The following is a 25,267-nucleotide window of genomic DNA, read 5'->3' on the forward strand; positions in this document are numbered from 1 at the left end:
ATGAAGGCAGGAGTTTCAGTTACACTCCAAATAACTCCAGGTTAAACTGAGCTCATATCAAACTCGTATGAAGGAAATTAGGGACAACTACGGTGACAAGCCTTCCAGTGTGGAGCCTTGTCCACCCAACTTCTAAATTGGTATTCAACTTACGATGTAGCAAAAAACGCTCGGGACGCTTCAGATTAGAGATGGGCGCTTTGTAATTTGGTGAACTTTGTTAATTTAGGGAACAAGATTGAACCAGAAAGATTGTCTTGTTGTGGGGTCCATGAAGCAGAGACCAGATTTGATGGAATTGGGTATCAGAATAGGACCCGCGGAGCAAAGCGCCAGCCGGCCGGCCGGGGCTAGGGCCCTGGGGATGCACGCGTGGGCGGGTGGGGCCACCCGCAGGTCCAGGTCGCTGGGCCCCAGCCGGGGGAGGGTTGTTGAATGGTTAGCGTTGCGGCTGCTCGCGGGAGGCCGGCGGTCACTCGCCCCTCCCAGTCCCTCCGCCCGCAGCGCTGGGGGAGGAGAGGGTCGGGGCCATAAGGAGCCGCGACGGACGCGCCCAGCCCACCCCGCAGCTGCCCCGCCGCCCCGTGGCCACGGTGACCGCGACTGGACCGAGACCTGCAGTGCTGGCGGCTAGAAGCACTGGGCTTTTGCGCGCGTGGCTGCGCCCAGGGGCCCCGGTTCCCGCCAGTAGCTCAGCGCAGCGTCCAGGTGAGAAGGGGTCGCGGGACAGGCGCCAGCCCAGGGAAGCGCTGGGCGTGCTCCACTCCGGCGACAGTGTCGTCGCGTCGGTGTTGGAACCCAGGAGCGCGACCGGCTCGGCTGGGCTAGCTGGAACCTCAGCGCCCTCCTAGCCGGTCCTGGCTTCACCGTCCCTGTCGCCCTTGGAAACAGAGAGGGAGGTGACAGTTCCAACCCCTTTTGCAGGGAAACAACCCCGAGAATTCAGTGCTAATTAAAATCAGGCCAGGCAGAAAGGGAACACAGGGTGTTTTCTTATTTACAGATTTCCGGCCAGACACATAGGGCTACACACAGCTCCCTTTGCAGACTCTTGCTTTTTCAGGAGCCAGGTTCTACAAATCTGCTTTTGGAACAGAATTGCGTCAAGCAATGCCGCCCCTACCTGGGGCATTCCCCTTCCAGCCAGGCAAAATTCTGGTTATTCCACTCTGAGCCAAGGCGGGCTTGGATTTTAAAAAGCTAAGGGAAGCTAGGAAACCTAGGATAGATAGTGTTTTCCTCATCACCTCCTGGGGTTTCTAATAGAAGTTTCTATGATCAAACCCGGAAAAGTTTGGACTTTGATTTAGGCTCATGGTTAACACTGGAGCGGTGTGAGAAAGGAAGGAGAGGTGCGTGTGGCTCATTAATGGGAGCTTGTCACCTTTAAAGGGCATGCACGCATATTCAAGTTTGGGAGGGGCGTGTTGCCAAATGAGTCTTGCACACGTTACCTTTGAGCCAAATGAGAATGCTGAACAGAGACTGGTACTTGAGGAAGGGGTGGAAAAATGTATCCCCTAAAGATTTGAGAATCCCAAATCAGTACTAGCACTGAACTCAGGGATTGATCAGTAAGGAGATGGCTTTCTGGCCACCAGGCAATGCACAGCTGCCAGCACTCAGGAGTATTTCCTCATAGAGGTGATTCTGGTGGCCCTGTAGAAAGTGACAGGACAGCCCACCAGTTCAGCATCTTCTAGCATGCCCTATTGAGCACCTTGCACTAAGGTATTGAGGGTTCTTTTCTTCTCCCAGGCAACTGTGCTCAGAAGTTGCTGCTGGCCATGTGGTGACACTCTTTGTTGAACTGGTGTCACAGTCTGCCATACAGTGGCTGCCAGGAGAGCCACTGAGGGTGAAGGTTCAGTATACTGAACCAAGAAGTAGCAGCTGGAGGGACGGCAGTTGACTTCAGCCACTCATTTGGCAGCTGAGAAATCCCTTCTGAGGTTTAAAGTATTTGTCTGGTACTCCAAGACCTTTCCCTCAAACCTGGGCAGCTGGTTACCTACTTCCTCTCCATGATATCTCTGTTCCTTTTGTGCTTGACTCATGAGGAACACACAGGGCCCTAAACACAAACCCTTACCCAGTTCTGATGGCAGGCAGATATGATTTCCTACCCTTTTTTTGGGCTCTCTCAGCATAGAACATTAAGAAAAGGGCCAATGAGGCACCTGAGCAACTGGAGTGGGAGACCCTGGGAAGGTCATCTGTGTTCCTTTTCCTGACACCCAGATGGGTATTTCCCTGGGAGGAAGATGGTCATCTGGTTATTTCTACTCGGATTTATCTTAAGCCTGAGTTTTTAAATTGTTTATTCATTTATTCATATGTGCATACATTGTTTGGGACATCTCTCCCCTCTGCCCCCTCCCTCTCCCTCCCATCCCCCTTGCTTCCAGGCAGAACCTGTTCTGCCCTCTTCTCCAATTTTGTTGAAGAGAAAACATAAGAGATAATAAGATAGACATAGCTTTTTTGCTAGCTTGAGATAAAGAGAGCTATACAGAGAGATTCCTAGCATTGCTTCCATGTGCAAGACTATTACAACCCAAATTGGTTCATCTCTACCTGACCTCTTCACTACTTCTGGGCCACCTTCCCATAGTGGTCTCTGTCAGTTTAAGATTACTGTATTCCCTCCTCTACAGTGGGCACATCAAACACTTTCAAGTTTTAGGTTTCCTTCCTTTTAGGTACTCCTCCTGTACGCGTTCTCCCCCTTAGTGTGTGACCCATGTCCAATAATATTACTGCATTTGTTTTAGGTCTGTAATCCGCATATGAGGGAGAACATACGATTTTTGGTCTTTTGGGCCAGGCTAACCTCGCTCAGGATGATGTTCTCCAGTTCCATCCATTTGCCAGCGAATGATAAGATTTCATTCTTCTTCATGGCTGCATAAGATTCCATTGTGTATAGAGAGCACATTTTCTTAATCCATTTGTTGGTAGTGGGGCATCTTGGCTGTTTCCATAACTTGGCTATTGTGAATAGCACTGCAATAAACATGGGTGTACAGGTGCCTCTGGAGTAACCTGTGTCATATTCCTTTGGGAATATCCCTAGAAGTGGGATTGCTGGATCCTATGGCAGCTCTATTTCTAGTTTTTTAAGGCGCCTCCATACTGTTTTCCACAGTGGTTGCACTAGCTTACATTCCCACCAGCAGTGTATGAGGGTTCCTTTTTCCTCCGCATCCTCGCCAACATTTGTTGTTGGTGGTATTCTTGATGGTAACTATTCTAACAGGAGTGAGGTGGGACCTTAGTGTAGTTTTGATTTGCATTTCCTTTATGGCCAGGGATAGTGAATATTTTTTCATGTGTTTTTTGGCCATTTGGATTTCTTCCTTTGAAAAAGTTCTGTTTAGTTCAGTTACCCATTTCTTTATTGGTTCATTGATTTAGGGAGAGTTTAGTTTTTTGAGCTCCCTGTATATTCTGGTTATCAGTCCTTTGTCTGATGTATAGCTGGCAAATATTTTCTCTTACTCTGTGGGTGGTCTCTTCAGTTTAAAGACCATTTCTTTTGTTGTGCAGAAGCTTTTTAATTTTATGTAGTCCCACTTGTCCATCCTTTCTCTTAGTTGCTGGGCTGTTGGAGTTCTATTGAGGAAGTCCTTGCCTATACCTATTGCTTCCAGAATGTTCCCTGATCTTTCCTGTACTAACTTAAGAGTTTCAGGTCTGATATTAAGGTCCTTAATCCACTTTGAGTTGATACTAGTACAGGATGATAGACGTGGATCTCATTTCAGTTTTCTTCAGGCAGATAACCACTTTCCACAGCACCATTTGTTGAAGAGGCTGTCTTTTCTCCATTGTATGTTTTTGGCGCCTTTGTCAAAAATAAGATGGGCATAACTGTGTAAACATATCTGGGTCCTCTATTCTGTTGACTTCTCTTTTTAATGATTTGTGATTATGAGCCTAAATTACCCACTGAACCCAGGAGACAGTCAGAAATTCCCATAAAAGTAAAGCACTGATGAAAAAGTGTTAAGTGAAAAGACACTGAAGGGGAAATTTTAGTTCTGAAAGCACATTGTTTCTGAATTCTGAGGAAGCTTTGTGGTTTGAAGGCATGAATACTACCTTTCTCTATGAAACCAGGCACCTGTGGTGTGTCCTCAGGGTCACCTTGCTTAATTTTATGCGAATGACTCAAAACACAGTAATAGAAACAGGCTAGTAAGTACAGACCTGGAGCTTTTGTTTTTAAAGAAACTTAGCAGCTGAGGAGAAGAAAAATGTTCACTGTAAGAATATTCATTGAATTAACTGGGCTAACTGATTTCTAGTAGAAGCTGAGTTTATTCATTCATTCATGTCAAAAGTATTTACTGAGCAACTACTATGTGCCAGAGTCTGAGACAGAGTACATGTGCTCTGCACTCACTATAGACTGCATAGATGAGTGAGCAAGGTGAGTTTATGCTGTGATTAGTGTTTTGAAGAAAACCTGGGCGCTGTGCTGGGGTATATCTTTGTTGGGGACTCTCTCTCTCTCTCTCTGTGTCTGTCTCTGTCTTTCTCTCTCTCTCTCTCTCTCTCTCTCTCTCTCTCTCTCTCTCTCTCTCTCTCTCTCGTGTGTGTGTGTGTGTGTGTGTGTGTGTGTGTGTATGTGCGTGTGTTTTGTACAGGGGGGAGGGACTCAGCTTCTTGGATATGATTTTGAGGAGACTTCTCTGAGAGATGACTTTGAGATGAGACCCCAGGCAGACAGACAGATGATTCTGGTAGAGGCAACCCCAAGGCAAAATTGCTGGGAGCATGACAGTGTGTGGGAGGCACAATTGGAAGGCCAGTGTGACTGGGTTAGGCAAGGGAGAAGAAGACCTGCAGCAGTAAGGGGGGTGGGGGGTAGAGACAGGAGGAAGAGGCCAGGTCATGCAGAGTCTTGTAGATCAAGGTAAATAAGTTAGATTTTATTCTGAGTACACTGAGAAATCAAACGAGTAGTGGTGTGACATCGCAGACTTTTAAAGAAATTGTTCTGGGTACAGTGTGGAGAATGGATTATACAGAAAGAAGGGGAAGAGACCAGATTCAAGCTTATCGATGGTGTTAGCAGGAGATGATGGGCACAGGCTATTTTTTTTTTTTGAGGTAGAGTGTGAGGAGTTCTTTAGCATTTCTCTGTCTCAAATTTCTTTTCTGCAAAACAGGGCTACCTCTGCCCCACTTACTCTGTAAAAACAAATGAGGTAATGAATACACTCTTAAATGCAATGTAAGATGTTACACTACCATTAGTTGCTAAGATTGTGCTACTTTGACCTCCTTATGCTTCCTTTTACAATTTATTCTAATAAATTTCAATATCTTGACCTTTAAATCTAATTTATTATACATGAAAATATCTTTTACCAGGTATGATGGAACGCGTCTTGATCCCAGCAATTGGGATCCTGCCGAGGGCAGGATGATTGTGAGTTCAAGTCCCTGTGTTAAAAGAAAAAAAGAAACCAACAAAAACCACAAAAAGATATTTTGCTCTGTTTAGAGCACTGGAAGCCTTAACCAAGAGTTACCATAACACACACCATCAGAGAACGCAGTGACGTTGAGGCTAAAATAATAGTGAACTTTTTTGTGAAAGTTGAATGTGCTCAAGTAAAATGCAGAAATTGACGATTAAAACTGAGAAGTGAGGCAAAGTACATTTTTTCCCTTTGAATAAATTTGCCTTTGTTCTGGATCTGCCCTGGAGATATCTGTGAGTGCAGAGATCTGCATAATCAAAGTCTATATGTGGCAGCTAATTTCAGGGAGGGCTGTGGACCTGCTTCCTTTAGAAAGGCATTCTCTCTCTCACTGGAGACTGGAATTTCCCCCAGTTGATCACTGACTAAGCTTTCAAGAATCAGGGAAGAGTTTTGAAGTTGTTTACCAACTAGGGTAGATGTGACCTTCTCATGACAGGACGACCAGCTACCACATGAGGCAACCCCATTTCTCTTTCCTGACTCACTTTGACATGCAATTTCCAAGAAGAAAACAGGCCCTTCCTCATTTACATTGTGTGCAGTGGAAATATCACCACTTTGTGACCTAATGGACTGTAGGTTTCATTCACTTGCCAGAGGCCATCAGTTATTTTTGAGTTTCTGTGTCTGAACTTGAGCTTGAAGTGACCAGTTTGGTGATTCAAATCATTGACAGAATGCGGCAGTAACTGTAGGATCTGTAAATCTCTGTTTTGCCTGTCTACCTTCACAGTTCCTTAGGATTGAAGGGTTGATTAGGGCATGGTTAAGGGAGAAGTACAGTCACTCCTACGGGCCCTAAATCTGTTTTGTTTGACTCAGGCAATGTTTTTGAAATATTGAATTAGTTTATATCATTTAAAAATCAGTGGAAATATTCTGTACACCTGTCTGTAAGTGGAAAAATGAGACCTGTTGAAACTATTCCAGGAATGGAGGGAGGAGGAATAAATGAGAATGATAGAGGGGGTAAATTCAACAATGATAGAGTATAAGAAATGTCACAATGTACCCCCAATACAAGAATAAAAATAAATTATAAAAAATGAATTTGCACACCCAGAAAAAGAAGTAATGTAGAGGAAGATGATATTTGTTTTATTTTGTTCAAATGTTTCTTGCCTCTTCTAGAATCAGTATTTGGTATATTACAGCAAGTTACCTGGCTTGTAGAGTTTGGTTTTTAACCTTAGGCTGGGCTCATCCAGCCCACCCTTTCAACTTCTACTCTCATCCAGTGCAGAAGTCTTTTGACTCCAGCATCATTGCTAGTAGGCTTCAGACCTGTACTTGTTCCTCTGATCAGGAGAAGCAGGCTAACTGTGGAAAAGCTCCTGCTAATAAAGTTTTACAATCTGGGTTCACACAGGACATGTCTGAGGCCTTGAGCTGTCAGGTACCATTTGGATTTTCCTCATTCCTTCAACAGCTCCTCATTTGACTTGCTGTCTTGATCCCTCATTCTGGTAATTGTTGGCTCATTTTCTGTGAACTTTCATTTGTTAAAAACCTTAAAGTTTCACCAGTTCAGTAAGAAGTGATCTAACAGGTGCGGAGTGTAGTGGGGTGGTGGTCTGTCCCTCTCTACGATGGCATACTTGTGTTATGCCTGTAGATTTTGCAGGGGGTGGGGAGAGAGGAACGATCTGTTATTCTTTTGACTTTCCTTTGGGACTTATTTTCCAGTTAGATTTTTTTTTTTGGTGAGCATTTACAGAAGCCATCAATACATAGTGGTTTTCAATTGAAGGTGACTTTTCCTTCTTTAAGGGACATTTGACAATATCTGGAGACATATTTGGTTACCATGACTGGGGATACTACTGTTACCTGGTGGACAGAAGCTAGGGACGCTGTTAAGCATCTTATCGTGCATGGGACAGCCCCGTAACTATGAGTTACTGGCCTGGAATGTCACTAGTGCTGAATGTCAGGTCAAAACCCCTTGCTCTAGAGTCAGGGCCTAAGTTCAGATTCAGGTTTAGCTACTTCCTATCTCTGTGATCTCAGGCATGTTATTTAACCTTTCTATCTCTGTTTTGAGGCATCCTGCATATTGAGCTCTGGGAACTAAATGAATTCGTTTACATAAAATGCTTACAATGGTGCCTGGCACAGACTAAATTTCCATTATTGCTAACTACTATACAAATATTATCTTACTTTTCTACCTGACTGTGTTCATTTTGGTTTGTACATAAGACATCAGACAAGGGACTTGGTAAAGCTTGAGGGCTAACACTTCATTCCTGACCTCCTCAGTGTGATGTGCCCAGATGCATTTGGATGTTTTCGGAAGCTGTTAAGAGGTCTTCCGAGAACTGCCTTTGCTTTAGGGCCCCATTGTACTAGCCTCCTCCCACCCCAATCTGTGGTTTAAGGTGTCCATCCTCAAACTATAGTCAGTGAATATTAAATGGAAAATGCCAAAAGTAATTCATAAATTTTAAATTGTGTGCCGTTCTGTGTAGCATGATGAACTCTGACTTCCTGTTCTGCCCCACTCCTTCTTGTCTGTGACTTGAACCATTCCTTCGTCCAGTGTATCCATGCTGTGTACACTACCTAACCATCTGTTACATAGTAGCTTTATTGGTTATTATCAGATCAATTTATATGTGTTCAAGAAACCCCAATTTTATAAAAATGTTGTGCAAAGGAGACGTTGGGACATAAACTCTGGAAGGACAGAGCAATGCTAGCTGGCGTGTAGGAAAGAACATAGTAAACATAGGGTTTGGTTACTGCCTGTGGCTTCAGACATCTACTGGGGGTCTTAGAAAGTATATTCCATGGATAAAAAGGGATTTTGCTGTTTTTCTTTTATTCGGGCATATATGTAGTCCCCATTTGGAGGACAAGGAGATTGAGCTCCTATAGTGCAACAGAATCTTGTCGATCTGTAGTTCCCTTTATGCCCCCAGACTCTTCACACGCCAGTCAGCATGGGCTGGACCTACATGGTAGTCAATTAGTAGACTCTAAGTGATAATTATCCTAAGGGCTGACATCCATGTACCAACCACATGATCGAGGCTCCCCTTTGACAGATGAGGACAGAGAGGCAAAAAAACAAGTAAGAACTTAACCACAATCACCAAATCAGTAAGAAGCAGATTAAGATTCAAACTTTGGAACTAGATTTTTAAGCCCCTCAATTACTCTGCCATGACCTCACCTTAACCATCATTTATCCATGTATGCATATAACTCTCAAAAAATGTTACTCTCACACCCAGCATACTGTGTAAATGGTGTGTGTGTGTGTGTGTGTGTGTGTGTGTGTGTGTGTGTCTTGAGCCTCTGCTGTATTTCATTTGTACAGGGTAGGGGTTGGTTGTGGCTTTATTTTTTCACAATGCAAGAATTCCTGATCTTTAAGGAGAAGTCACAGACACCCTTTGGAAAAATTTTTCTTCAGAAGCTCTGAGCTCACTGGGAGCCTGTAACGGAGGTACCATGTTGGGCTGGCCTACCTGGGCAAACAGGATGGAGTAAGGGAATCAGAGTGAGCTCAGGAACCTCCAGTGTGGCAGCAAGCTGCCTAGAGCTCCTAGATAACATTTACCATTGATGGCCTTTAACACCTGGATGTTCCAGACGAGCTCCAGTTTTCAAAATGTGAATACAGTCAATTTTATTTTATTTGCAGTGTTTAAGTACTTACAGTTAGAAATACCTATGTTAATATTAAAGTATTTCAATAATAGGGAACTATTTCTTGTTTTCCTTTAAAATTATTTTATTATCATATTATTTTGTACTGGGGGTATATTGTGCCATTTACAAAAGTTCTTATAATATATCATAGGTGAATTCACCCCCTCCATCATTCTCCTTTATCCCTCCCTCCCTCCGCTTCCCATTCCTGGAATAGTTTCAACAGGTCTCATTTTTTCATCTTCATACATGAGTGTATGACATTTCCACTACATTCACCTCCTACACCCTTTCCTTATATCCGACTCCCTCATCTACTACCAACCCCCAGACAGGACCTGTTTTACGTTCTGGTTCTCCATTTTTGAAAAAAGATATTTTTGTTTGTTTAAGATCACTCTACAGGGAGTTTCACTGTGACATTTCTATGTATGTATACATATATATTATATATAATATATATTATATCTATTATAACCTGAATTGGTTCATCTCCTCTATTTCTTTCCTTTCTACCTTAGTCCCCTTCTTCTGTTGGTTTCAACAGTTTAAAAATTCTATATTCATTCTGTATAGAAAGTACACCAACCATATTCACCTTCTTAACTTCCTTCTTTTACTCTGTCTCCTGTTAGTGAACTCCCCTTAGCGTGACCTGTTTTTTATAACACTGCTTGCATTTGTACTTTGTTTTCCTTTTTTGACCCTACCTCTTTTCTGAAGTTATGAAATGATTACACAAGAGTTATTACAAGTGTCCCCAAAGCAAGTGGCCTTAGACACTTCTGCAGAAGTCACTTGAGTATCATGCACTTGAGATAATGTGAGAATAAGTTCTGATCTCCTTAGCTAACATGGTAGGGATAAAATAACATTAATAAAGTAGGAATTATCTTTTCTCTTTTCTAGTTTCAATATTAGCAAATATTGAGAAGGATTCAGTTTTTTGGTTGATGCTTTTATAAAGAATCATGTATCTTAGTAAAGGTGGGACTTCGTAGTCCAACCACATTTATGCACCTGTCCTTTCTTTAGCATTGCTGGCAGGTGACCAGTTAGCAGGGCTTGATCCTTTCTCTCATGACAAACAATGTATTGACAAAAGGCCTAATTGTCAATACATTCTTTCTCTATTTTCTGGTCTCTGCCTCCGTATAGCCTATTTCAGAATGAAATAAATATTCCTTATTGAATAGCGATAGTTGTTCCAGCCTTCTCTTAGACCAGAATTTCTTGAACTCAGAATCACTGACATTTAGAAGCATTTGTGTATTTTGAGGATGTCTTGTGTATTGCAGAATATTTAACAGCATCCCTGGCTTCTACCCACTAAATGCCAGTAGCAGCTTCTTCCAGTTCATGATAACCAAAAATATCTGTAGACATTGCAGACTGTTTTTTGGAGGACAGAATTTCCCAGGTTGAGAATTATGAATTATGAGATAGGGTGATGTTCTAGCTGTTTTCTCCTGTTCCCTTCACTGTACTGTAAAATATCCAAAGCAGAAGATTTTTGTCTTTTTCCTCTGTCATTTAGTCTGGTAATGGGTCAATTTTGATATTGAAACCACTTTCTTAGACTTTAATCGAAATTAAGTTGGCCTATTATTTGTTGTAACATCTTAGTCTGTAACTTTATGTGTTCCACATTCATTTTTTATTGTTTCTGTAACAGTTTGCCACAAATTTAGTTACTTGGAGTAACACTTTAATGTCTTATACTCTGTAAGCCAGACATCTGACATGTCCTCACTAGGCTAAAATCAAGATGTTGGCAAGGCTGAGTTCCTTCTGGAGGCTGCGGGGTCATTCCTATGTTAGTATAGCAAACATTCATGGTACACGTGGTGGGCAAAAAGCCCTTACTACTGGGTGCAGTGGGAAGTATCAGTCAGTAACTGTAGAACACAAGTCCAAAGTTTGATATTCTACATGCAAGGTTTTCTTTGCTTTGATCCCTGTCCTTGCCTATCTCCAACCTCATTCCTTTCAACATCCTTCTCCTAACTTCTGTCCCCCACCTTACTCTTACTAGTTCCCCGCCTGCATCAAACCCTGATTTCCTTTGGTATCCTTCATGTGCAACACCTTTCTCTTCTTGAGCACCAGGGTTAGTATGTCCATGCTGTTTTTCCTCTGAGAGTCAGTTCCAAGGTGGCCTCTTCCATGAGGGCTTTCCATGCCTATCTCCCACTCCCGGAATGGACCATTTTCCTTTGTGCCTGTACTGAACCTATTTCTATCAAACATCTCTAACTCCTAAATCACACCTTATAAAGTCCATGACTGTATCATGCCTTCTCAGTACAGGGCAGAGAAGTTTCAGAAGCCAAAAGCACTGCAAATACTATAAGACCCCCATCCCCTACATGTAATTCAACATATTATTATATCAAAAGCCACAAGTCATGGATAAGGTGAATTTAGAATAACTCATTTTCAGGTTTTTCCGATTAAAATATAACTAAATTCACCCAGGCTGAAACTGCCCCATCATTTTGAAGTCTTTTCTGCCCTGTTTCACTCCCCAGGGTTTACTGTGCCTGTAGTAGAAGCCAGCTATGCATTTAGCACTCAGTGCTGGGCACATGGAAGATGAAAATGGATAGGTGGATCCACAGGTGGTCTATTGCATGGCAGACTGTGGTACAGCACTTTGTGGAAAAGGGGAGCACGACAGAGAGGACGAAACGCATTGCTGTGAGCCTTCTGGGCAGAGAGGCAGGTACTTCTGGCTGGGAAAACTAGGAAGGGCATCATGGTGGAAGAGCCCCACCTTGACTGATTGACTGGGGCATAAGATGAAAGCAGGTGCGGTGCTGTGCACATAAGGCAAGGTGAATGTATTAATGAAGAATCTATACATCTTTTCAAACTCCCCCTCTCCTCCAAAAAACACAACAAAGTCCCCTGTGTAATGTTATATAAACTTACCTGCTTAGCAGGAGGACTCATAGTGATAGTTCTCTCTCTTAATGCTTAATGTAGGAAGTTTTCAAACCTCTTCATTTCCCAGTGTTCATTTTTGTCCCATCTCTCACGGCAGGTTTATATCCTTTTCTGAGCCTGTTTGTCCTTTATATAGCCTGATGATTTTCAACTGAGGGCAATCTACCCTCTAAAGGACACTTGACAGTGTTTGGAGACATTTTTGTTTGTCATATCTTGTTAGGGGAAGGCATGGCAGGGAAATGTTAAAAAAAGAAAACTAAAAGCACCCATAATAGCCCACCACTTAAATATAGTAATTATGGGATTATGTTCACCTAGACTTTCCTCTAACTTATTTTCATATAAATTATATTTTGAAAATGAAATAAAGACCATATCATACTGATTTTTTTTTACTGCACTTCAGAGGTCTGGACTTGTTGATCCCAGCTCTACAGCCTATCATTCCTATTACTCAGTCAGATGCCAGTAAGGTACCACCTCACTACTTGTGAGAACTAATGAGGACTTAGAGTATGGAGCTAGGCAGTGCTGGCACAGAGTAGGCACTCAATAAATGATAGTTATCTATATCTTATACCACTGTTTTTGTTTCTTAAATGAACCACTAATCAAGTTTTGGATTCCAGAGGTCTGAGTTGAAAGCAAAATGCTACTTTGCTTTGCTTAAGAAATTCCTGTGTAATGTTAAAGAAAACAAAACCAAAATCAACAAGTTGACACAAGAAAACCAACCCCAAGTCTTCCTCAGATGCCTGTGATATGTTAATCAGGAGCATTTGTTGATACTTCCAGGAACAAACTTCATCAAGTCCTCTTCCTGGTCCAAGGGTTCTCATTTGAGTCTTCTAAAAACTGACAAAACAAATAGAGGAATACCAAAAACTTCTTATTACTTCTTTAGCCTTTTGTCATATATTAACTCAGTTGCAAGGGAAGCAGAAGCTTAGTTTCAACAGGACTTCTTGTCCAGAACTGCCTTTTTCAACTATGAAACTTCCTGAGAAAGGACTGGCTTGCATTGCCCTGGATCAGGGACTAGTGTGTTTCAGAGCAGAACAATCTTCCCATTTTTGCTTTTTGTAATGTGAGAGGAGACAGCCTGCTAAGAATAGAACTACCCGTTCTGAAGTTTCTTCCCCTTAAGTGTTATGCATTCTTTATCTCTCCCAAACATAGAAGTTATGCCTGTGCTGGTGGCTCACACCTGTAATCCTAGCTACTCAGGAGGCAGAGATCGGGAGGATGGCATTTTGAAGCCAGCTGGGCAACTATGGTGACAAACCCCATCACAAAAATGTGCTGGTGGAGTGGCTCAAAGTATAGGCCCTAAGTTCAAGCCCCGGTACCAAAACAAACAAAACGACAAACCAACATAGAAGTTATATCACAACTTGTATTCTGTACTCTCTGAGTTCCTAATTTATAGACTCTCCTCAATGACATGAGGTTCTTTCCTTTAGAGAAAACTTTCGGAAGCTTTGATAGGATACCTGCAGGAGATCTTGACGAATGTAACAGGCCCAGGAACTGGCTGCAACCCAGTATTGGGCAGTCACAACCTGGCATGAAACCATCTAAGGAAGTGTTTCTGGGCTACCTGGTGGCCTGAACCAAACAAGATGCTTTATCCTCATTCAAGAAGCCTTCATCTTGCTTTAACCTACTATCTGCTAGGCCCTTTGCTAAGTAGTATTAATAAGAGGACAAATGAGACCAATTTCTGCACTGGAGGAGTCCACAGGCTATCAGGAGAAGAAATTGTGTGAAGAGAGCATGGCAGAACAAGGTGGTAAGGGCCCAAATAGACGCATGAACAGAATGCTGCCGGAGCAAGGAGGAGGTGGCCTGCTGTGCTGCAGTGGTTCGACACCCTGCCTGGGCCCCGCCAGGGGAGCCTCTGCTTGCCAAGGAGGACAGTGTCTTCTCTGTGGTGCTGTCAAGCAGCTAGGCTCAAAGAAGACCTCAGCTGGCTGCATGGAAACCTTGGTGAGGGTTGTCCACTGCTAGGTCACAACTGTCCTGCCATCAGTTTAAGGACAGTTTTGTCAGGTGCACTAGCTAGAGATAATGGGGAAAGAGAAGACATTTGTGGCACTGGGAGGTGAGAAGAAGGAAGAATCTTATTTGGACCCTTCTGTCACTCAGTACACTGGAGTGAAAGAGCTGCCATGTGGAACTGCCCATGTCGAAAGCGCCCCTGTATGACCCCAGGTGGGGTGCACAGCCTTTCTATGTGTCATTGATCTTCATGAGTGAAAAATGAAAAAGTGCTTCTCTTCCTTTGTTCTTACTACACTTATAAATAATATTTTCTAGTACTCATAATTGTTGGAAACTCTCACTGTTGGGGATTTTGAAAACAAAAAATCATATTTATTTTAAGAAATCAGTTTGTGCCAATTATAGTGACTAACACATAGGCACTTTTTAAATTGGGTATTGAGTGTGTGAGTGAATGAGTATATTTCATATGAATGAGCCAATCACTAAATTATCTAGAAGATCATTTCTTTGAGGGCAGGATCAGAGATCACATATGACGGGCAAGTGAAAAAACTCTAAACAAGTGGTACTCTTGTTCCCTTGGTGTAGTTTCCAAGCACTACTTTCTGGCATTGGCTGTATCAGATTCCTGGGCCTGACAATGGAGGATGGGACGTCTAGGGTGAGGCTCAGGAATCAGTATGGTCAACTCTGACCCAAGAGCCTTTGCAGCTGCGTGAAGTCAGACTGGAATCCTGGTGTGGCATTTCACCCAACAATATTTATGCCCTGCTCCACTATGAGGACCTGGGGTGATGTCCCTGACACTGGTCTAGAAGAAAACATGGGGAGAGCTGAGCACCTCAGTCCTGCTTAGAGGACTTAGGAATCCATGTCATCAGTCTTTAATGTTTCCTGAGGTTGTTGACAACAGGAAAGATGAAATGAGCACCAAGTTGCTTTGGTCAAGCTAAACTTTGGTTACTGTTCCTAAAATCCCCCATTATTCTCCTTATATGTTTTACTTTGTCTTCCTCTTCATCCCCAGAGATCTCTTGAAGAGGCTGAATGGCTCTCCCCTTATTCAGTCACAGGCTAAAACCATCAGGGGTAGAATTTTCTAAAGCCCTGTACTCGTATTTCTATAAATACTTCCCATAGAGGACATGATTTGATGTGACAGTCTAACGGAGTGGGAATTGTGAGAGTTGGTGAGCACATAGCCTGGCTTCTGGTCGGCCTCTGTTGCCTATTCAGGAAACTCCATAGTTTTTACTATGGATCCATTGTCAGTCCTCCACAGTTTCTAAGAGTCTCGGCATGCTGTAACAATGGGACAGATTCGTATCTCTTTACAGAACAATTTCTAACTCTGTAAGTCATCCTCTTGGTCCAGAAAGCAGTTTCTGAATAGCATAGCATTATTTACATGGTGTTTTTGGTCGTTCAAAAATTTAGGAGCATACAGTTTTAGAGCACACAAATTGACATTACTCAAGTTGATATGTTATAGTTGAAAATAGGGACTCAGGCATTCTGGGAACAAACCCTGTCTCCAGGACTTGCTGGGTGTGTGATTTAGACAACTCAAACTCTCCTTGTCTCAATTTCCTCACCTGTAGAATGGGGATAACCAAACATCCCTCACAAGTTGTGTTGATGATGATTAAATAGGATACTTTGTGCTAGGAAATATGTTTAATTCTGGCATATAATAAGCCTAAAGAATTAGCTCTTCTTTGAGTTATTCTTAGTATTATTTTACAAGGAGATGTTAAATCATAGTTCTGAGCATCAACATTAAAATATATCCATAACATTGCCAAATATGAAAGTTGAAGATATAGCAGGAACAATTGTCAACAAAATTAAAATCATATATATACTTATATGCATGTATATTTAATCTACACGTATGTGTTGTATATGTGGAGGCATTCAAACATAGACATACACCTAAAAATCTGTTAGCAAGTCATTATTATTTAAGGGACAACTCAATTTTTATTCACTTTGTCCTGTTATGTTTACATTTTTGAAATCATGTTTTAACTTTATAGTAAAATTAAGTATAAAACTGAAATAAGATGAAATAAAATCAACCAATATTATAAGTAATCTTGAAGAGTTGCACTATGCACACTGTCTACTTTTTTCCTGACTAAAAAAATCCACTCTGCAAGTAGCCCGAGAATCTTAGAGCTGCAGTGACAATTTTCCCAGTTACCTGCTATTTTTTTTACCCTGTGTGATAAAAGCTGACTTTGTTATAGCCCCATCTCCTCTGAAACTTTTCTTTCTGAACTTCTCTTACTCTCTAAATTGTATCATAAATTCAAGAATTTTTAAATGTCCCTAAAATTTACTTTCTTCCTATATTTTATGTGATAGTCTTGTCTCTGAATCCCAACTATAAGCTCTTTTAGAGTAGGAATTGTTATCAAATTCTCCAGTGTCTACCACAGTTTTTGCCATCATGGAGGATATATACAGTATTTTCTCAATAAATAGCCTTTGATTAGATGACTGAGACCACTATTAGTTAAAATGGGCAATGATGTATTGCAATAATGCATTAACAACTTAACCTAGAAATTTCAGTAGCTTAACAGTAAAACTTTATTTCCTACCTGTGAAAGGTCATATTCTTCTGTACTCATTGACTATGGCCTCAGGTTTCCACTATGTCAGTGTCTGGCTTCTGAGCTTGGTGTATTGGGGAAAGGAAGGAATGGAAGAGACACACCCACTCTCAATGGTCTGAAACAACTTCTGTTCATATTTCCACTTATCAGGAATCATCTATGGCTCCAGTTCAGTCATAAGGGAAGCACAGAGTTATTTAAAAGCACTGATTATCCATTCCACATGTCTACACTATATTTTCTGCAAAATAACCATACCAGTTAGTTAGTGCCCTATTAGTACCAGTGGGACCAATACACGGATCATGAAACTTGGCTCAGCGTGTGTCAGTAACCACATGTGTAGAAACTGCTAGAATTTATTCACTCAGAAGGCACTATTCTAGGTCTTGGGACTATAGTAGAGGAAAAAACAGTCAAAATTCCTTATACTCACAGAGCTGAATTTCTAGTGGAAGAAGATAAACAGTTAACAAATAATGTACAAAACATGTTAGTGATAAATGATGAAGAAAGTAAAGTACAGGGGAAATTGGAATTGTATTGATGTTGGATTGCAATTTTAAGCAGATAGATCAGGAAAAGCCTCACTATGAAGGTAACACTGAGCAAAGTCGTGGAGGAGAGACCACCAGTCATTTGGGTGTCAAGGCAAAGAGCTTTCCTGTGCAAGGGAACACATGCAAAGTCTTTGAGGTAGGGATGCAGAGTACGGGATACCTAGTATGTTTGGTGAGTAGCAAGGAGTCCAGTGTGGCTGCAGCAAGTGTGCAAGAGAGGATAGAGGTAAGATTACAAGTCTGTTGTGTACAGTCTAGGGAGACCTTATATGCTACTTTGCTTGGTGACATAGGAGGCCATTCACCGGTTTTGAGCAGAGGAGTAACTTGAGCACTCTGACCACTATGTTGGGGGTAGACTGTGGGGCAAGAAGGCCATTTAGAGTTATTACCAAAATTCAGGTGAGAGATGGTAGTGCCTTGAATCATTTCCATGATCACCAAAACTTGAAGGGACAGATTTTAAAGGGGAAAAGTGAATGTACTTTTATTAATAAGATGTTAACATACAAACTAATTGTAATGTCATTTATTATTATACCAAGTCTCATCCTATCGCTTCATTCATTGATTCAAGAAACATTCACTCACCTTCACGTCTCTGCCAGCCCATCTGTTAAGCACTAGAGACAACAAGTAAAACCCGATTTCTGCTTTTTTGGAGACCTAGAATGTAGTAAGATCATAGAAGTCTCAAAATATAAGATAATTAACATTAAAAACAATCTCAGCAGTGAGATTATACAGTGAGATAATCACTGTATAATTATAATGAAAACCTATTAACTATTGTGTGCTAGATGTATCTAAGGCTATTATGGAAATGACAATGTATGATTATTATTATATTTTGATGTGTTTCTTTATAATCAACTAGACCATTATAGTTAGAGAACTAGTGACCAAAACCTTGATATAAAAGTCTAAAAGTATTATTTCTGTACACTATGATCCAGCAATATAAGGGTTTTGTACTCTAGTACCTATCTAAAACCCAGCTCAGAAATTGCACACCCCATTTTTCCCTCAAATGTTAGTAGTACCTTGACCTTGCTGACTTCTCAGACTATTTAAGTACTCTTCATTGCATGTTTTTTTCCTTTTGATTATCTGTTTTGAAGAAGGTTAAGCTGAAACCACTACTCAGCTCTCAGGATGGCACCACCCACATTGCATGTGCTTTTCTGCTTCTGCTGCTGCCTCGCCTTGGTTCATCCTTTTGACTGGCAAGATCTAAATCCTGTTGCCCATTTAAAATCAACAGGTAAGAGGTGTATTTTTTCAAGGGCTTGAACTGATCTGTTGCCAGGTTCCACGTGACCTCAGAGATGTTGCACTTTGGACTTTTAAGCAAATCCTATTAAGAAATGCACATGGACATCTTTAGTTCTTCTGGAGTAAGAGAGAGAGCCTCATTGTCTCCTCTTTACAATTTATACACAGAAGTGCTCATGTTCTTTGATATTATGAGTAAAGAAAAGGACAATCAGGCATTATAAGACACACTGAAATCTCAGCTTGCAATGACTGGGAGAGCTCCCTCAATGCTGCCCGCATCTCTCCCTCTCCTAATATGCTCCCACATGGGCAGTGTAACATATCTTCCCTGGTGTTCACTCTAAAATATCCTCAAAACTACTCCAAGAAAGTGGAAAAGAGGCAGGTGTCTTGAAATACACCACTCTAGTTAGTAGTAGAGATGGTATGAGAAGATGACAACTGAGGGTGGGGAGATGTGAGGAAAAGTAGGTGCCTGAAACTTCACAAGACTTGGTCATTTCCTCTCTTACCTATGGGAAGGAGGGAAGGAAAAGAGAGGAAGGATTAGATAAGCCCAGGGGGAGAGGCAGAGTAGGAAAGCCATCTCTAGACAGATGTCACCATCTTCAATGTCTTTACTGCAAAGACATTGCCTCTGAAACATTGTGAATTCCTGGTCATCCCAGAAGGCTGTGATGCATGAACTTCCCTATCTAGTCTCCTGTGCAGAGCAGTGTGGGTAGACGGTGAATGGTGTCATACTGTCTGTACCCACAGGTCTGTGCACTTGGATCTAGTAGTTCAGGCTTGATAGGTGACTCTCTAGCACAGAATTTACAAAAGGACTTGCATAACTCAGTCACAGAGATAAATTTTGCCCTACTTCATAATTGAGGAAATTGAATGTGTCAGTAGGATAAGGATTATACCTTATATTTACATTTGAACAGAAAATGGAATAATATCTCAAAGGTCCATTCATCACTCCACACGTAAAAAATTTAAGACATCAGGGTTACACTGATGACTAAGACATAGAGCTTATAGTTAAGGAGGCTGCAGCCTAGTTAAAATTAAGATCGTCTTTCCATTATCCTTTTCATAGATCGAAAACAGGTAACATTTTACATGATGGGAAAATTGTTATCTCTGGTACATTTATATCATACATTTTGTTGGCACAGGTTGAGAATTTCAAAATGTGTTTGTATCCCCTTGTGTTTAGAAATTGTTGGATGGGCTGTAGCTTAGTGGTAGAGCACTTGCTTAGCATGCATAAGGTCCAGGGTTTGATCCCCAGTACCACACACACACACACACAAAATATTGGAAACCTGTCACTGGATTGGCAGACACTTGAGGACAGGGACATTGCTTTATTCATTTTTCTGACCCAGCGCTGAGCCCAATGCCCTAATCATTCTAAATGCTCAAGAAGTACATGCATGCATATTTAAAAATTATAGTTTATTAATAAAAGATTAAAATAATAGATGATTAAAATTCTTATTAAATGAACACATAGAAAACATAGCTGTGCAGGTAAAAGGTTTGTAAATATGGGCTAGAGGTTTGGCATTTGCTAATAGAGGAGGTAAAGCTATATAAGAGAATTTAATTTTCCTAGCACTTATACAATTCATCTCAAGACTGGATATCAGAAATATTTGACAAGTACCACCAAAAATATGTAATAAGATTAGTGACATAATATAGGTTCCAAAGCCCTTCTTCAAATAAAGTTGAGGAAAAATAGGAAGACACATTCATAAATTCTGAACATATTATTTAGAGAGTGACCATTCACAAGTTTCCTCCATTCTCTTTTTTTCTTGATTCCTAAAGGATGAAGAATGGGAATCCAGGTCTATGGTTGGTTAGCTGGAGACTGCTGAGCCTTTTCTGTAGTTACCCTGGCACTAGTCAGCCACAGGACCTTGTAATGCCACCCCATTGCCTTGGTTAGCTGGACATTTTCTGAGATCTAGGGGTTGGGTGTCCTGGACGTCCTGGAATTGGCAGACTTACAGCCTCACATTGACTTGTAGCTACTGAATTATGGGTGTGGATGCAACCAGGTTTTGGAGAACCAGGACACCCCTAGGTTATTGGAAAAAGTTCCCATGGCTTCCTCGGAATTAGGATCTCAGAAGGGGAGAGATCCACTTGTGTAGGGTGAAACCCACCTGTGGTTCTAGAATCAATTCTAGAGGTAGTCTTCAAGGTAGCCCTGAGTTCTTTGGGCTTCTCACTGAGGTGTAAGAGCTGTCCATCTCCCCCATCCACCCTGGTCTAGCCTTGTTATGGCTGCTTGTGGTGGGGGTATAGACCAGTTCACAGGCTACTCATCATGGAAGGAGAGACCATCTTCTGGACTTGATATCTGCCTATTACACCTTAAAGCATGGCTCCATAGAGACTCTTGAATGGAAAAGGAAGAGCCTTTTGTAAGTCTAAGTAAACTCTGAAATATTTATCTATAAGTAAAGTTAAAAAGTGAAATCTCTGAGGAAGTGCCTTGAATTTTGAATCTGCTCTAAGAGAAAGTAGGATTCCCCCATTTAGATTTATTAAAACTCCTCTAAGGACTTCACTTGGAATTTGGCTAGCCAGAGTTAACTCGCTTTGGGAAGGGAACAAATAATGCCCGTAGATTACCTATTCTATGTCATGTTCTGTGCTAGGTACTTGAATATCACTTCATTCTCACAACTGTCTGGCAGATTGGTCAAATGCTTTCATCCTCACTTTGCTATGCAAGATCAGGGAGGAGAGTAGGTTGCCCAGCAGTATAGCCTGTGAGAAGTATACCTGGTGTCTGAAATAGGCTCACCTGGACTCTAATATCCTTCTGCCTTCCTTAGAACTGCTTCTTATCATTGACTATAAATTGTAACTTGCGTGGTAGGCCAAGTAATCTGGTACCTTAGAACCATGTTTCTTAAACTTTAGTGGGCATTCCTTAACCTTTTCTGATTCAGTAGAACTGGGGTAAGGTCTGAGAACCTGTTATTTTTCTAAGCTCCAGGCGTGCTCGTAATGTTGATGCATGGACCAACTTTGAGTAAGGAGGCTTTATGTACTGAAAGCTCTATCCCTGGTAGGTGCTTCATACATGATTCACCAGTGCGGAGGATATAAGTAGGTTTATTACCGTGACCCAGAACCTTTCTGACCAATCTCCTGTGACAATGATGCAGATGCCAAACCTAACATAACTCATGGTGTCTGACTGGCAGAGGGAAAATGTAATGAAAAACACAGGAGTGTCTAGCAGAGTAATCAATTTCCACAGTCTAATAAGAAGGGAGGGGTGGGTACACTGAATGTACTGAGAGTCTGGATATGCTGATATTTGTACCCAACATCTTAGAATAAAACGTGGATCTGACTGGGGTTTAGAATGGATAACAGTTGCAGGGGTATGGAAGAGTTTTGGCACCAGAGAGAGAAAAGGAGTTTTCAGGAGTGGATGAGTAAAAGAATGTGTATGATGGTTTTGAAAGAAGAACATGAGAGACCAGTGGCAGCTCAGATTAGCTCAGCTCATTTTCCACAAATACTTGTTGAGCACTGACTACGTGTTCAAGACACCGCATTAAGAATGAACATACAATGACATGGAGACAGCTCTTGAGAAGTAGCTTAGTGTGGGAGACAGTGTGCAAACTCATAATTTAAATACAATTATATATAATTATTCTTCTTATCACACTATATTCCATATATAGAAATATATGGCATATGAGATCCTGAGAATGAAATTATTAAGTCTGTCTGAGGGATTATGGAAAGCATCAAGAAAGACCTGACTTCTGATTGAGGTGTTAAAGGTTAAATAAAATTTCACCAGGGGAATTTTAAGCACAGGAAATAATAACATTTACAAAGGTGCAGAGACATCAGCAGCCGAATGTGCTGGAATACAAGGAAGGGAACTAATTAAAGGGAAGAAGCAGAAGAGCACCCTCTGCTCCAGTTCAGGGAGGATCTATCTTAAAGAGCCAAGGAACTTGGGATTTAACTTGTCTGCCTGTGAGCTTCCATGTGTTTCAACCCCAGAATGCTGGGAGGATAAGCCATGTCTGTGCCTCAAGTCAGAGTGTACTTTCTTAAGGTTTAAATACCACCTACAAACTGCCTCCTAAAAGGACCCCAATAATTCTTCCTGAAAGAGAAATCATGTGAAGATTGAAGGATTTAAGAAATTGTCTGGTCAGATTTGTGTGTTAAATTATTCCATGAGCTGGGTAAAGGTTGTATTTGAAGGAGTTAAGATCCATGTTGCATGGGACAGTTAGAAATGATGGTAACTTTCTGGTCAAGAGATAGGGAGGGGGGACAGCAGGATGTAAATGAGACACTTGCACCAGAGATGTATTGGGGAGGTGATATGAAGTTGGTAACAAATGTTAGAAATTGATACTTAGGAGGTATCAATGTAGGAGGTTGGTGAGCAAGAGGTAGGAGGATAGGGTGATTTCTCAGGTTTCTGATGGGATGCCTGAGATAGGGAATTCTGGAGTTGCAGGGTGTGTGATTGGAAGGCAAAGAGTAGAAGTCAGGTGGTCATTTGATTTCATTTGGGACCATTGGCTTTGACATTCCTATGGGAAGTACAATAGCTGGAGATGAACAAATTGTACAAATTTTTAAGCACAAATCTGAAATGTGACATAAAGTTCATGTTTAGACAAAAACAGATTTGGGAAGTCATATTTAAATGTACTCTAGACAGAAGTAGAAGGTAAGAGCAAGGCCCATGGGTGATAGTCCCAAGCATCTTGGGAGAAAGGCAATGTCTACCTCCATTTTTTTATTACCCCAAATCCCTATACAGTGCTCTGCATACAGACCCTCAAAAGGTTGAGAAATGAAAGAAGCTGGAAACTATGCGCAGTGACTTGAATCCCTGGGAATTTTCTGCATAATGAAGTCTGAGGTTATAGTGGGTGACCTCCAAGTGTTTACATGAGATAACACTGGCTTGTTTTTCAGCATGGTTCTGTAAAATACAAGTGCTGATGTCTGCTGCAAGCTTTGGCCATACTACAATCCCCAAAGGAAGTGGATCTCACTCTGTTGGTTGTACAGACTTGATGTTTGATTATGCTAATAAGGTAATGCTTCAATTAACATGGATTACCCTTATATTTAAATCTTGACTTGCTATGGCCCACTAGAGAGGTATTAAACCTTGACCTTGCCTTCACCTGAGAATAACTCATTTTGCCATTTGCATTGCTTCATATGAAGCCTTTTGCTAGTTTAGTAATTTCCCAGTTCTTTGCTGATTTCTGATTAATTTACTTAGAAACTCTCTATTTTCCCCCTCCTGAATGGCTGAAGTAAAGCTTCCCATATTTTTCTTTCACTCAAAAAGTGGAATATAGACATAGTAATAATTACATGATCATAAAAGAGGGATTGTGTGTAGGAGGGGTGAGAACCAGCAGGAAGGGTGAGGGGAAAGGAGAGGGTGATGGGGTAAATATGACCCAGGTACTATGTGTGTGTGTGTGTGTGTGTGTGTGTGTAGTTTCACATATATATCTGTATATACATGTGAAAATAACATACTGAAACCTGTTAAAAGGGGGAGGAGGGAGAGAAGGAGGCTAAAAAAAAGAGTAATGTAGACAGAGTGAATTTGATCAAAGTACATTTTATGCATGTATGTAAATATAACAACGAAACCCTTTAGGCTAATAAATTTTTCTTAAAATTATATGGTTTCTTTCTCTTCTCTTTCATGACTGTATTCACTTACCACTATAGCAGTTTAAAAAGTTCTCTAAACCTCTTCAAGAATGACAGAGGTATTTGGGCTCCCATTAATAAAGTACAAGAAATAGCTGCTAGAATATGCTTAAGAAATAGTGTGACTAAAAGTACCTTAATTTTTTCTCAACAGAGTACCTTCTTTCGTTTGTATTATCCATCCCAAGATCATGATCACTTTGACACCCTCTGGATCCCAAACGAAGAATACTTTTTCGGTCTTAGTAAATTTCTTGGAACACCTAGGTTTGTGGCCAAAATTCTGAACTTCTTTTATGGTAAGATTTCTATCAATCTATTCTGTAGGCTCCAAAATGTAAGAAAACCTTGGAAACAACAAGAATTTCAGACAGTTAAGACAATGTCATTTCTTCTAATCTAAACTTCATAGTATTTATTTAGGGCCCAGGCAACTTTGAAAGAATCAAGAGTTCTCTTTTTTCCCATTCTCAGTTTGATAGCAGTGGATAAAAGGGTCAGATTGGCTCTAACATATTTCTGTAGCTGCTGGTTAGTGTTTCTCCTTGCATACTGGGAGGAGGAAGCAATAACATGGTAAGAATAGCAGGTTGGCTGGAGGGACCACTATCCTGTACATTCTGAGTGGGTAAAAAGAGAAGGAAACTAAAAGCCACCATAACTCTTTAGATCCAAAACAAAGGAGTCAAAGTTAACTTCTTACTTGCCATAAATGAAGAGACCCAACTCTATTCTATCCCCAAAGGACCAGACTCTTTCACTAATAATGTGATTTGTAGTCATCATTTAATATGTCTGCCTTACACTAATTTAGGCCTTCCTTTTTTATCTGTTTCACTAGTCAGTGCTATTGGGTAGATGCTAACTATATCTCGAAATTTCCTCCTCAAAACTTACCCACAATTTTTGGAATTCATTTTAAACTTCTCCTTAGAGTTTTATTTAA

The 25,267-nt window shown here is 41.1% G+C and overlaps 1 protein-coding gene across 2 annotated transcripts in view; it reads left to right on the forward strand.

Annotated features, from left to right (window-relative positions):
* Positions 1-546: 546 nt before the first annotated feature.
* Pla2g7 (phospholipase A2 group VII) overlaps positions 547-25,267 on the forward strand; it is a 35,460-nt gene continuing 10,739 nt past the window's right edge. The window contains exons 1-4 of one of the 2 annotated variants that reach the window (XM_020182549.2): positions 547-708; positions 18,423-18,565; positions 23,560-23,681; positions 24,476-24,620. In XM_020182549.2, coding sequence (XP_020038138.2) covers positions 18,457-18,565; positions 23,560-23,681; positions 24,476-24,620 — 376 coding nt within the window. In that variant the 5' untranslated portion in view covers positions 547-708; positions 18,423-18,456. The remainder of the gene's footprint in view (positions 709-18,422; positions 18,566-23,559; positions 23,682-24,475; positions 24,621-25,267) is intronic. The other variant, XM_074082002.1, reaches the window with a different exon arrangement.

Source organism: Castor canadensis, chromosome 8 (genome assembly GCF_047511655.1).
Source record: "Castor canadensis chromosome 8, mCasCan1.hap1v2, whole genome shotgun sequence".
NCBI classification, from domain to species: Eukaryota; Metazoa; Chordata; class Mammalia; order Rodentia; family Castoridae; genus Castor; species Castor canadensis.